Source organism: Nicotiana sylvestris, chromosome 9, assembly GCF_000393655.2.
Source record: "Nicotiana sylvestris chromosome 9, ASM39365v2, whole genome shotgun sequence".
Classification (NCBI taxonomy): Eukaryota; Viridiplantae; Streptophyta; class Magnoliopsida; order Solanales; family Solanaceae; genus Nicotiana; species Nicotiana sylvestris.
This window is the reverse complement of record NC_091065.1, coordinates 80,239,509-80,252,316: the sequence shown is the minus strand read 5'-3', so window position 1 is coordinate 80,252,316 and position 12,808 is coordinate 80,239,509. Positions and strand designations below refer to the sequence as shown.

At 42.2% G+C, this 12,808-nt stretch overlaps 1 protein-coding gene across 2 annotated transcripts; it reads left to right on the top strand.

The window, feature by feature from the left end:
* Positions 1-3,594: 3,594 nt before the first annotated feature.
* Positions 3,595-12,808, top strand: LOC138877154 (uncharacterized). Of its 2 annotated transcripts, none has more exons than XR_011402490.1 (2): positions 3,595-3,921; positions 6,432-8,689. XR_011402490.1 is itself a non-coding variant. In XM_070156736.1 (2 exons), the coding sequence occupies exon 2, from the start codon at positions 11,366-11,368 to the stop codon at positions 12,740-12,742; it is 1,377 nt and encodes a 458-aa protein (XP_070012837.1). In that variant the 5' UTR covers positions 3,595-3,921; positions 9,129-11,365; the 3' UTR covers positions 12,743-12,808. The 2 variants fall into 2 exon arrangements, 1 of the variants encoding a protein (XP_070012837.1); XM_070156736.1 differs by lacking the exon at positions 6,432-8,689 and adding an exon at positions 9,129-12,808.

Genomic DNA, 12,808 nt, shown 5'->3' with positions numbered 1-12,808 from the left:
TATTGCGCATGGTTGTCGATTTTTAAGCATAGTGACTTGAGGTGTTTCATGTGGACTAGTGTGTGGATGAGGTCGCGCATTGGAGAGAAGCTATGTGGACGGTGTGATCCTGCGGGGTTAGATTCGTGTGTTTTGTTTCTATGATGTGTGACGGGTTCTCAGCATTGTGTTGTGGTGGTACTGGTGAGCTTGCGGTACAGCTCTTTCATTTGAGTCATTTTCATGATTTGAGTATGTTCGGATTGTTGCTTATTGGTGCGCGGATTTCACAAGTTGTGGCTTTAGCCTGTATTGATGTGTCATGTCACTAGAGTGATGATGTTGGACTTGATAAGATCGTTGGAGTCTTTAATGAATACAAACGGATTCAATTTCAGCATGTTGGAAGGATAATATTGAGGTCTCGCTCAGAAAGTTGCTATGATCTTTGTCAAATGAGAGGTGGCTTCGCGAATGGTTGATTTGAGAAGTAGCTATGGCTTACTGTGTGTTTCATTTATCATTGGCAGTATATGAAAGTGTTGGAATGAGGCTTTAGTGGATAAGAAGTTTACTATCGATATTCGGTTGTTGTGTGTAGCTGCTTGGATTAGAAGGTATCGCTACAAGTGTTTGAGTTATGTGGTATATCATGTGATTTCACCTGAGGTTGCAGGTATGGGTTATTACAACTTGTTCGGGCTTATTTAGAGTATAGGTGTGAGTTTTGATCTTGTGGATGATTTCGGAAGTGAAAATGTGGTTCTAAGGCTTATGGGCTAGGTTGGATTATGAAATTTCAGTTATAATGTGTTATCGGACCTATATGAGATAGGGTGACGAGGGATCACCCCCGGGTATGTGCATAGTAAGGTTATCCAGTGATTGGTTGGCTTTTGGAGTAACTCTAAGCACGTTCGAGGACAAACGTATGTTTAAGTGGGGGAGGATGTAACGACCCGACCGGTCATTTTGAGCTTTTGCACCTTGCTTGTCGGTTCTCGGGCATGACTTTCCCCGTGTGATGGATTATGACTTATGTAAATCATTGGTTTTGGTTTTCAGCCCAGTTTGAAGCTTGAAATTTGAAAAGTTTGACCAAGATTTGACTTGTTAGTATATGATCTCGGATCGAATTTTTTATGATTTGGTTAGCTCCGTTAGGTGATTTGGGACTTAGGAGTGATCGGAATGCATTTTGAAAGTCCGTGGAAGGTTTAGGCCTAAATTGGCGAAATTGAGATTTTGGCGTTTTCCGGTTGATAGGTAAGATTTTGATATAGGGGTCGGAATGGAATTCCGGAAGTTGCAGTAGCCTCGTTGTATCATTTGTGACGTTTGTGCAAAATTTCAGGTCATTCGGACGTGGTTTGGTTGGGTTTTTGATTAAAAGCGGAATTTGGAAGTTCTTGAAATTCTTAGGCTTGAATCCGATGTGATTTTGGTGTGTTTGATGTTGTTTTGATCATTCCGAATGTTGGAACAAGTTTGAATGATGTTATGGGATATGTTGGCATGTTTGGTTGAGATACCGAGGGCCTCGGGTGAGTTTCGGGTGGTCAATCGAACCATTCCATGTTGTTTGGAGTTGCAGGTTTTAAGTTTCAACTGTTGCAGAGATTTCTCCTTCGTGATCACGTATGGAGTCTCGCGATCGCGTAGGGAGTCTCGCGATCGCATAGGGCTGTGATGAGGGTAGGTCAGGTTGTTCTTCGCGATCGCAACGAGTCATGATTGTGCGAGTTGGGCAAGTGGTGCATCGCGTTCACGTGGATCTATCCGCATTCGCGTAGGTTTAAAGTTCTGAGCATCGCGTTCGTGTGGACCTCACCGCTTTCGCGTAGAGTAAAATTGACTGCCTAGTAGATTGTGCTTCGAGATCGCGAAGGAAGTCCCGTGATCGCGATGAAGGATTTCAGGCCTGGGGCAAAATGTTTAAAAAGTGAGTTCGCGAATTTTGGTCTATTTTCTCCATTGTTGAGCAATTTTTGGAACATTTGAGAAAGATTGAAGAGGGAATCGAAGGGATTTGGAAGTAAGATTTTTGAACTCAATACGCGATCCTATGTTGATTTTTACTTGTTTAATCATGAAATATGTGGAAAATTAAAGCCAAAAATTGGGAAATTAGGGCTTGGCTTTGGAAAGTGTAAATTGGAAATTTAAAGGGGCAATTGAGGTCCGATTTTGATGTTCTTGGTAGGTATAGATTGGTGAGAGGATGAGGATTCTATTGATGTGACTTTTATCAAATTCCGAGGCGTAGGCCCGAGGGTCGGGTTTGAGAAATTTTGGGATTTTTGATATAAATTGGATATTTTCGAGTGGGCTTTGTTCCTTTAGCATATTTTAATGGTTATGTACTGATTGTGGCTAGATTTGGAGCATCCGGAGGTCGATTCGTGAGGGCAAAGGCATCGCGAACAAGAGTTTGAACCGGATCGAGGTGAGTAATGATTGTAAATGATGTTCTGAGGTAGGAAACCCCAGATTTGCACATCGTTGTGCTATATTGAAGTGACGCACACGCTATATGATGATCATGTGGTCGTGCACTGTTGGGGATTGTGACTTAGTCCGTCCCGAATGACTATTTTATTGCGTATTTGACTGGAAACTATTTGTTATCATCATGTTTTGGGTTGAATGCCATATTTGGGCTTCGTGCCAATTATTTGAACCCTTAGGGGGATTTTATTGATATTTCCTCACTGTTTTGACTTTATACTTGAACTCAGTCATGTTATATTTCACTATTTTCATATATCAAATAATATTTTAAATAATATTTTGGGCTGAGCATCATATTTTACTATTGCCTGAATGGCTTATGTAATTTTGACTGAGTAAGGCCGAGAGTCTGTGCAGTGAGGATACTTTTGGGTCGGGTCTCACGCCGCAGCGGTGATACACTGATTATGATTATGAGGCCGAGGACCTGAGATATGTACGCCACGAGGTGACTTGATGATATGAGGCCGAGAGCCTAGTGATGATGTCACGAGATGGCTTGATATTACGTTTGGGCCGTAAGGGGCCCTTCCAGGAGTTTGCACACCCCCAGTGAGCGCGGGTATCCATTGTGATGTGAGATATAGCCCGAGGGGCTGGTATTGTTCTGAGATATTGCCCGAGGGGCGGATTTGTTGACATTGTGCCCGAGGGGCGAACCCTTATTGTAGACATGTGATTTTTGATTCTCCCCAAGATTTTTCATTTTTTAGCACGTAAATATTTAATTTAGGCATAATATAGATATTTTAAGTAATTTTGACTCTTTTAGTTTATTTTATTACAAGAAAACAAAAATTACAAAAATAGGTTCATTAATGTTTTGTAGTCATTTTTAATCTTGAAAAAAAAATTGTTTTAGTATTCTGTCTCATTTTAATAGTTATTTTACTTAAGTAGGACTAATTAATAAATGAGATCGTATTTTAATCTCGTTCGCAAGGAAAGAATAAAACTTGGGCTCGAGCCACCCATTTTTATGCCTAATTTTAGACCTAGTTCAAAATTCTCAAACCCATAATTCCTAGGCTCATACCCCTTAACCTAAAAACCCTTCTATATAACCAAAACTAGTCTTAAAATAACCCTAGACCACACTTAGCACAACCAGTCGATGACACTATTAAAGATGACAACAAAGGTACCATTTGCACAAAAATCTGGAGACATCATTATTCAATGAGAATTTTGGGGAAATTAGCGCCAATCATACTACTTGGTTAAGTCTTGGATCATTTTAAATCACTGAGGAAAGCTTCGGAGGAAAAGAAATCAGAAGATTGGAAGATTTAACGTTAACGAGATCTAAGCGACGAAGACGCCTCGGCACTGCCCGTTCCGGCGCTCGAGTTTTTCCGGTTCCGGCTCCTGATCGTTCCATCGCTTAGCATTTTCAAACTGTAAATCAATCAAATTTCAGGTTTACTTGAGGTTTATTTCCCCTCTCTTGCTATCTTAGCTTAATTTCATGCATTATGTAATATGTAATTCTATTTTAATCTGAATCTTGGATTTAATATTTCATTTCTTTGCTCTTTGCTCATTCCCTAGCAGTATTTGGTTGTTGTCTTTTTTTGTTATTGTTGGTCTGTTTTTGTTCAATCTATATTAGGATGGTTTTAATGGTTAAAATTGATTTGTAGTTCATGTCATATTTTCCCCAAATTTGTGGTAGTTGTAGTTAAGTGAAATCAAGATTTAGAGTTATATCTACATAGGTGAAATTGTGCTGTTGGCAGATTCTTTGATTTCCTGCTCTTGGCTAGTTTTTCTCAAAATAATTTAGTTATCTTCAGTATTAGTAGTTAGGGAAGTCAGTTCCGTGAATAATTAAGGCTTGAATTTTCATTGTTCATTGTTAGTTTAATATAATTTGAAAAAGCTCCAAAGTTTCATGAAGTACTACTGTAGTGATAACTTTTCTTGCTTTGTAAATCCTAAATGTTGATAGATTCTGTTAAAAACAAATGGTCGACTGAAGTCATAGGGAGCATGTTGTCGGCGAATTTGCAAAACGAGTAAAGGAAGTTAATACTATCGTACTGTTGTTGCATCATACTGTTATGATATGCATCCAGCTTTTCTGTCATTTCTTTAAATCATAAAATGTTATTAATCGTCTACACATTCGCGTGACATGAGTAAGATTTCAAAAAATAAATATTCGTAGAAATGCTTTAAGCGCTACTTAGTCTATAACCGTGATTATGTACACGTTCGCGTGATATAATTACGATTTTGAAAACAAAATCGGAGTATGCGTTCGCGCAACTTTGACTAAACTTTCTTAATATTAATAAAGCGTTATTGATTGTGGACATGTTCGCGTGACATGATTTTTGATGCGCCAAACAAGTGGGTACACGTACGCGTGACCCGTTTCAAGATAATTTTTTTAATTAAAAAGCGGTAAAAGTTAAATGCACATAGATTCCAAAACGAGTAATTAAACAATTTTAATAAGCCAAGTATGATCAAAGCGACCGTGCTAGAACCACGGAACTCGGGAATGCCTAACACCTTCTCCTGGGTTAACAGAATTTCTTACCCGGATTTCTGTGTTCGCAGACCGTAAATAGAGTCAACTTTCCTCGATTCGGGATTTTAAACCGGTGACTTGGGACACCATAAATTATCCCAAGTGGCGACTCTGAATTTTAAATAATTAATCCTGTTTCGATTGTCCTTTAATTGGAAAAACTCTCTTATACCCCTTCTGGGGGTGTAGGTAAAAAGGATGTGTGACAGCTCTGGCGACTCTGCTGGGGAATCGAACCCAAAATCTCTGGTTCAGGGTTCAAAAATTCGAGCTTGTTGATATGATTTTTCTTGGCTTTATTTATTGTTGATATTACTGTATTTTGTGAACCTTTTGTGCTAATTGTCGTCTATTTACTGCTTTGATATTATTTGAATTATATATAGCTATCTTCTTACGCCACCCCTCTGAGTCTTCTGAAAATGGTGCACACGTTCGCGTGGCCCGCTTTTTCTGTAGAAATTATACCAAATAGAACGAGGTTGGGCAAGCGACAAGGTCGGGTAGACTTTAGTGCTCTCGGTACGTTGCCCCCTCTTCGGCCCCAGTTGACCGCTCGAGTACCCCAAGTCTAGACCAAAACCCCAGGATTTAAACCTAGAATAACACAGCTTCATGTCGGATCCCTAGTAGGAACGTTTGTTTGTATCATGTGCATTTGGCTTAGGGGACTCAACACAGGGATTGGGTCCGTCTAGGACGGGTGTGCCCAAAATAATAGATCATCTTGATGCATTCTATGTGCTATGTGGACATTTATTTGTTTTGGCTTGCATGATGACCGACTAAGGAAAATAAAGCAAAAAAAAAATCAAGAGTGATGTAGGGAAGGAAATAAAGCCCGGTTCTAAAGAAAACCCCTGTATTTGAAAAACGAAACTCTGCCAAAAAATTTCGAAAAAAAAGTTATTTCAAAAGAGTCAAACACTGTGTTCTTCCAAATGTGTCAAAACTGACCACGCAGGTCTAATTCTTACTGGACGTGGGATACGTAGTCAACCCACATAAGGTTCGGCCTTATTTTTGAAAAAAGAAAAAGAAAAAAAAAAAGAAAAGAGAGTCAGTGGTCAAGTGAATATAGTTTGGATTTTGGTCAAAATAAGCCGATCCAGCTTTAGCAATGTCTTAAACTGTTCTTGCCGAGATAGCCTTAGAGTATTTTTCAATTGTCGAAAGGCTATTTTCGTAAAAGAACGGACAAGTTTGTGCAGGGTCATAAAATAATCCTCCTCGGCCTCAAAATTCATGTGAAATTGGGAAGGGGCCACATTTGCAAAAACAATCACTTGGCTAAAATTGGCATATAGGGGAAGAAATCATGGTCCTTTGATTTTTTTTTATCTTCAAAAACATGTTTACAAAAGGGTCCATTAGAGTCAACCCTAACCTTAACCTTCCACAGGAACAAATGAATCCCATCCAGGATTCGCCAGAAGTGGTCAGAGAACAGGCTCAGTTGCACTTGCGTATGTGGTGAAATGATCTAGACGAAATGGTCAGAAATGGGTGAAAAAGCAATTGGGTGCTCTTATAAACATTTTTGAGATCAAACACCGGGAAGATCTGATCAAGGCTTTGGTAACTTTCTGGGATCCTGTCCACAATGTCTTTCGTTTCTCGGATTTTGAGATCACCCCTACTTTGGAGGAAATGGTCGGGTACATTGAATTTGGACGGGATTTGAGGAAGCAACAACTTATATTTCCAAGGGCTCCATCGGTGCACAAGTTCTTTGACCTCCTGAATATTAGTAAATAGACGAATAAAGAGCGTGTGAGCAACGGGTGTTGTGCTTTCCATTTCTTATACTTCAGGTTTGGGCACTCTGCTAGTTTTGAAACGCATGTAAAGGGTCTGAGCAACAAACAAGATAAGGGCCTTTGGCAAATTCATCGTCGGTTCGCATTTATTGTGGCATTCTTGGGGATCATGGTTTTCCCAAATGAGAAAGGGACGGTGGACATTCGTATGGCTAGAATTTCACAAATCCTCACTACCAGGAAAGATCATACACTTGCCCCGTTGGTGCTGGCGGATATTTATCGAGCATTGACTTTATGCAAAGCAGGGGCTTAGTTCTTTGAAGGTTGCAGCATCCTTCTGCAAATGTGGTTGATCGAGCACCTTCGCCATCACCCCAAATTCATGAGTTATGGTTCGAGCCCGGGTAATTTCATCACCAACTACGAGGAGAGGGTAAAGGATTACAACGCACCAGAAGGGTTTGAAGCATGGGTCTCCCACTTGAAAGTTCTTAACGCAGGTCAGGTTGAGTGGACTATAGGATGGCTCCCGAGGATAGAAGCCATATATATGATTGCTACCAAGGGCTACCTGAGGTTAATGGGTGTAAGGAGTATTCAGTCATATGTACCGCAGAGGGTCTTGGGGCAATTGGGAAGGTATCAGATTGTGCCCGAAGATGAAGATCTAAGTGCCCACGCCATAGAGTTACATCCAGAAGCTGCATTGCCCGAGGCTGTAGTTCAACAGAATTGGAAAAGCTGCCAGTACCTAAAAAATGGCACCCAAGTACCAGACATCGCCAAGGGGGAAGTAGATCCAAACTATGTTGCTTGGTTTGAGAAAATGCCTTGTGTAAATAATGAGCCAGAGCCCGAGAGGCCCGCCAAAAGGCCTCATGTTCAAGCCTTTGATGATAAAATTCAGGAGAGGTTAGCCTGGGGGAGAAGGAAAAGGAATATAAGGCCACCATTCATGATCTACGAGAAGAGTTGAGAAATGTCACCTTCAACAATGATTTACAGGCACAAGAGGCCGAGGGTGAGAGGAGAAGATTGGTGCGAGAAAATAAAGCTCTCAGAGCCCAGGTTTGACTGTTGAAAATTGAAGTCGAGAACCCAGGCCGAAGCAGGAAAGATGAAAGGCTCATTTATAACCTTACTCAAAAGGTACGTGACTATGAAGATGACCTGCAGAAAGCTGAGTCTGAACTAGCAAAATCACAAGCAAATTTGGCCAAAAGTGCCGAAAGGCGTGCAGCTTTCGTTCAACAGATGAAAGACGGATATGAAAGAGGGGTCACAGGTTGGGAAAAGGCAATTGGCAACCTCAAGGGTGAAATGGCTAAACAAGCCAAAAATTTTAGGGCTGAAAGAGAACATTGTTACGCCTTAATGGCACGGTTGGAAGAGGACTTGTGGCACTTGCAAGAACAAAACCACGCTGCCACTCAGGTCTTAGAGGCTAGATCCCATCAGATTGGCCGGCTGTTGCAAGAGAAGGGTATTATGAGAGAGAGAGTTCGAAGGATTGCTGACTACATTACCATGAAGTGCAGTGCGTGTGAGGACATGATGAGGTCCATGTTTTTCGCCACTGTAATAATCTACGTCCGTCAGATAATGGAAGAACTCTATCAGCTCCAAGATGACATGGCAAGTAGGCCCGCTGCAAGACCGGTTGGTGTTCCCAGGGCAGGGTTGGAGGCACTAATGTATTCGTGATTTTCATTTGAGTTTGTATTTTCTTCTGGAGTCTGTCATTTGTTTTCGAGTCTGTCTGTCTTTTGTTGATAACTTGTTTTGGAGTTTGTATTTCGTCTTTGCATCAGAGTCTGTTAGTTTCTTTTGGAGTCTGTTAGTTTTGAGTCTTTGTAATCAAAGCGTTTGCTTTTTATGAAAATTGAAAATCCCAAAATGTTTTATTATTTACTTTCCCACTTATCTCCCAGAACTACGCTCGGTCTGATTCATGCGGGGTCATGATACGTAGGCAATCTTCATAGGATTCGACCATAACCAACAGAGAAAAAAAAAGAAAAAGAGAGAGGAAAAACGAGAGAGAAAAAGAAAAGAAAAGAGAGAAAAATAAGAAAACCAAGAGAAAGAAACAATGGCAAAACAAGAGAGAAATGAGAGGATAAAACAAAGAAAAGGCAAAGGCTAGAATGAAAAGAGAGAAAAAGGGGAAAAAGAGAAATTGCAAATGAGGAAAAGTCGGGATGACGCAAGCAGCCGATCAAATGCATAATAGAAATGGTTAACTACTTAGGTGCATTCATTCCCCAAAATGTGCGGTTACCAATTTGTTAATGCCCTAATCACTAACAAGGTTATTGTTGATATATTGAGTACAGGCAAGTGGTTAGTTGATTGGCATTCTGGCAACTCACTCCTACAATACTCGATCGAAAGACAAGCTGGACATGGCCAACCAAGAACCAGAAACAAGTATTGTTGATCCGTCAAAAGAGGTGGAAGAATTGGATGTTAATGCGATGAAGGAATAGATGTATAAGTTAAAGCAGCAAATGGCTGAAATGTACCAGGCCTGGGCAAAGGGTCATCCACCACCGGTTTATCCCGCCAACCCAGCTTATATCCCACCATCGGCCCAACCTCAGGAGCCTCCCACTGTGAACTCATCTCCAGCCTTTCCCCTCTACCAACAATGCTAGGGCACCACTTCCCATACTTCCCAAGCTCCACCACCCAAACAAGTCCCATATCCTCCTCCACCAGTCACTCTCGTTTTTGTGGCACCTCTACCTACTGCATTACACCGATCTTCCAGTGAACTTCTGTTCCAAACTCACGACAACCAGTATTATCCCCCTGAACCCACCTTCAAAGTTCCGGAACCATATTCTTACACCCCTCATCTTGATCTCCCGACGGAGACCGAGAAGCCACCCAAAAATCCTGAGCATAAGGAGATGATCAGAAAGGTCAAAAATTTAGAACAATCGCTCAGAGATATGAGGGGGCTGGGAGGTCAAGTAAGTGTGGCCTATAGCGATTTATGTCTGTTTCCAGATGTTCAGTTACCAGCAGGGTTCAAGATGCCCAAGTTTGATCTGTACGACGGGCATGGTGACCCAGTAGCACACTTAAGAGGATTTTGTAGCAAGAAGAGAGGGGCAGGCGAAGAGATGAATTATTGATGGCATATTTCAGCCAAAGTCTGAGTGGATCAGCATTGGAATGGTATACTAGACAAGATCACAGCAGGTGGCACGTGGGACGATTTGGCCCAAGCCTTCGCCTGCCATTTTCAGTACAATCTTGAAATTATCCCAGACCGTCTGTCATTGACAAAGATTGAGAAAAAGTCCGGTGAGAGTTTCAGGGAATATGGATTCCGTTGGAGGGAACAAGCAGCGAGGGTTGACCCTCCGATGAAAGAAAGTGGGATGGTTGATTATTTCTTATAGGCTTTGTAGCCCACTTATTTTGGTCACTTGGTGTCAACAGTGGGCAAGTCCTTTAATGAGGTTGTAAAAATGGGAGGCATGGTTGAGGAGGGACTCAAGTCCAACAAGATCATGAGTTATTCAGCAATCAAAGCGACCACCCAGGCCATTCAAAACAGTATTGGAGGTGTACTTGGGAAAAAGAAGAAAAAGGACGTTGCGACGGTTGAGTCAGGAGCTTGGGTCGGATCTAGGGGCCCTTCACGTTACTACAACCAGCCTCGACCCTATCACCAAACTTACCCCCACACTCCATATAGCCCATCGCAACACTATTACCTACCACCAGATCCCCATTTTTTCGTCCATCATGAACAAACATACCCTCAACCTCCTGCCCATGCGCAATGGCATGCGCCAATTCCACATAATCCTTACCCAGCCCCGCAAAATACTTATCCACCCCTGAGAGCCTATCAAAATCCCCCTGGAACAGGTTTCAGGCCCAATCAGGACACCAAGAATGAGAGGTTACAGAAGAAGAAGACTTTCACTCCATTGGGAGAATCCTATACCAGTTTGTTCCACAGGTTAAGACAATTGGGTATGCTGAGTCCGATCAAGCCAAAATTGCCAAATCCTCCCCCGAGGAATCTTGATCGTCCTGTGAGTTGTGAATATTGTTCTGGTGCTCCGGGGCACGACACGGAGAAGTGCTGGCAATTGAAAACAGCTATTCAAGAGCTCATTGATACTCATCGGATTGAGGTCCAGGCGCCGGAGGCACCTAATATCAACTAGAACCCATTGCCAGCTCATCAGAGACGAATATGATTGAGATAGTGTATAAGGAAGGGGAGCCTAAGAAGCCTTCGCAAACTGTCATGATGATTCGATCTAGCGAAGCCAGGCCGTTCGAAAGGTCAACAAGTGAGAAGTCTGCTATCAAGTTGAATGGGGCAAATAGTGAACCATTTGTGATGGTCAAGAAGGGTTCCTCAAGTGACGTTGCAGGGAAACCTGAAAGAGCAAAAGTGGTTGTGCCAGGAGTGGCGAACAAGCCTGTGGTAATTGTGGAGGGTGCCCGCATAGATCCTAATATTATCAAGCCGGTAACTTAATTACCAATAGTCAACAGCAAGGCAATCCCGTGGAATTATGAATGAGTGACAGTGACTTACATGGGGAAAGAGGTTAAAGAAGAAATTTGTGAGACCCACGGTTTGACTCGATCGGGGAGATGCTTTGCCCCCGAAGAGTTGAGAAAAGCTAAGACCTCTAAAGATAGCCCAGTATTGGCGAAGAAAGCGGTGACCGAGGAAGAAGCAGAGGAGTTCTTGAGAAAGATGAAAGTGCAGGACTATTCCATTGTGGAGCAGTTGAGGAAAACACCGGCTCAGATTTCATTATTGTCATTATTGATCCATTCAGACGAGCACCGTCAGGCTTTGATGAAGATCTTGAATGAGGCCCACGTTCCTGACAAAATCTCAGTAAACCACTTGGAAAAGATAGCTAACAAGATATTTGAGGTAAATAGAGTCATTTTTTCTGACGGTGAGTTGCCCGTGGAGGGTACTGAGCACAATAGAGCCCTCTATCTGACGGTGAAATGTGAAAATTCTGTGGTTACTCGGGTACTGGTTGACAATGGTTCCAGTGCAAATATTTGCCTTCTTTCCACTCTGAACAAGTTGAAGGTGGATGATGAAAGAATTTACAAGAACAGTATTTGCGTTCGGGGATTCGACGGTGGAGGGAAAGATTCAGTCGGGGACATAGTGCTCGAGCTTACAATAGGGCCAGTTGAATTTACTATGGAATTCCAGGTGCTCGATGTGGCTGTTTCTTACAATCTGCTGTTAGGTCGACCCTGGATTCATGCTGCCAAAGCGGTCCCGTCCACTCTACATCAAATGGATAAGTTTGAATGGGATAGACAGGAAATTATTGTGCATGGCGAAGATAATTTGTGTGTTCCCAGTGATGCCATTGTTCCGTTCATAGAGTTTGAAGACGACAAGGAGACATGGGTTTATCAGGTTTTTGACACGGTATCGATAGAGAAAATTCCTGAAGGGAAGTGCGTGCCAACTCCAAGGGTAGCTGCTGCATCAGTCATGGTAGCCGTTGAAATGTTGAAAAATGGTTTTGTACCAGGCAAGGGTTTGGGTGCATCTCTACAAGGTATCGTACAACCGATTTCTCTTCCTAAAAACCTGGATACATTTGGTTTGGGTTTCAAGCCCACAGTCGCAGACGTAAGGAGAGCCAGAAAAATGAAACAAAAGGCATGGGCCCTTCCAAAGCCGGTCCCACGTCTTTCCAGATCATTTGTCATGCCTGGTACCAGAAAGTGCCCAGTAACGACGGTTCCCAGTTCAGTGGTTAATGTGGATGGAGATTTGATTGAAAAATTCGAGAGGTTATTCGCCGATGTGAACATGTTGGAAGCTGGAGAGGGTTCAAGTAAAGCGGATGTGCAGTTTGTGGGGCCCAGTGCAAAGATTAACAATTGGGAAGCTACTCCTCTCCCTGCCAGGAAGGAGTTTTGGTAGTTTGCTTTGATTTTCTTTCAGTTTATCTGATTATTCCAGGGTTGTAATTCAGATTCTATGTTCCGT

What these genes read in the sequence shown, in the direction of transcription:
- LOC138877154 (XM_070156736.1), top strand. Translation starts at nt 11,366, where the DNA reads ATGGGGAAAGAGGTTAAAGAAGAAATTTGTGAGACCCACGGTTTGACT.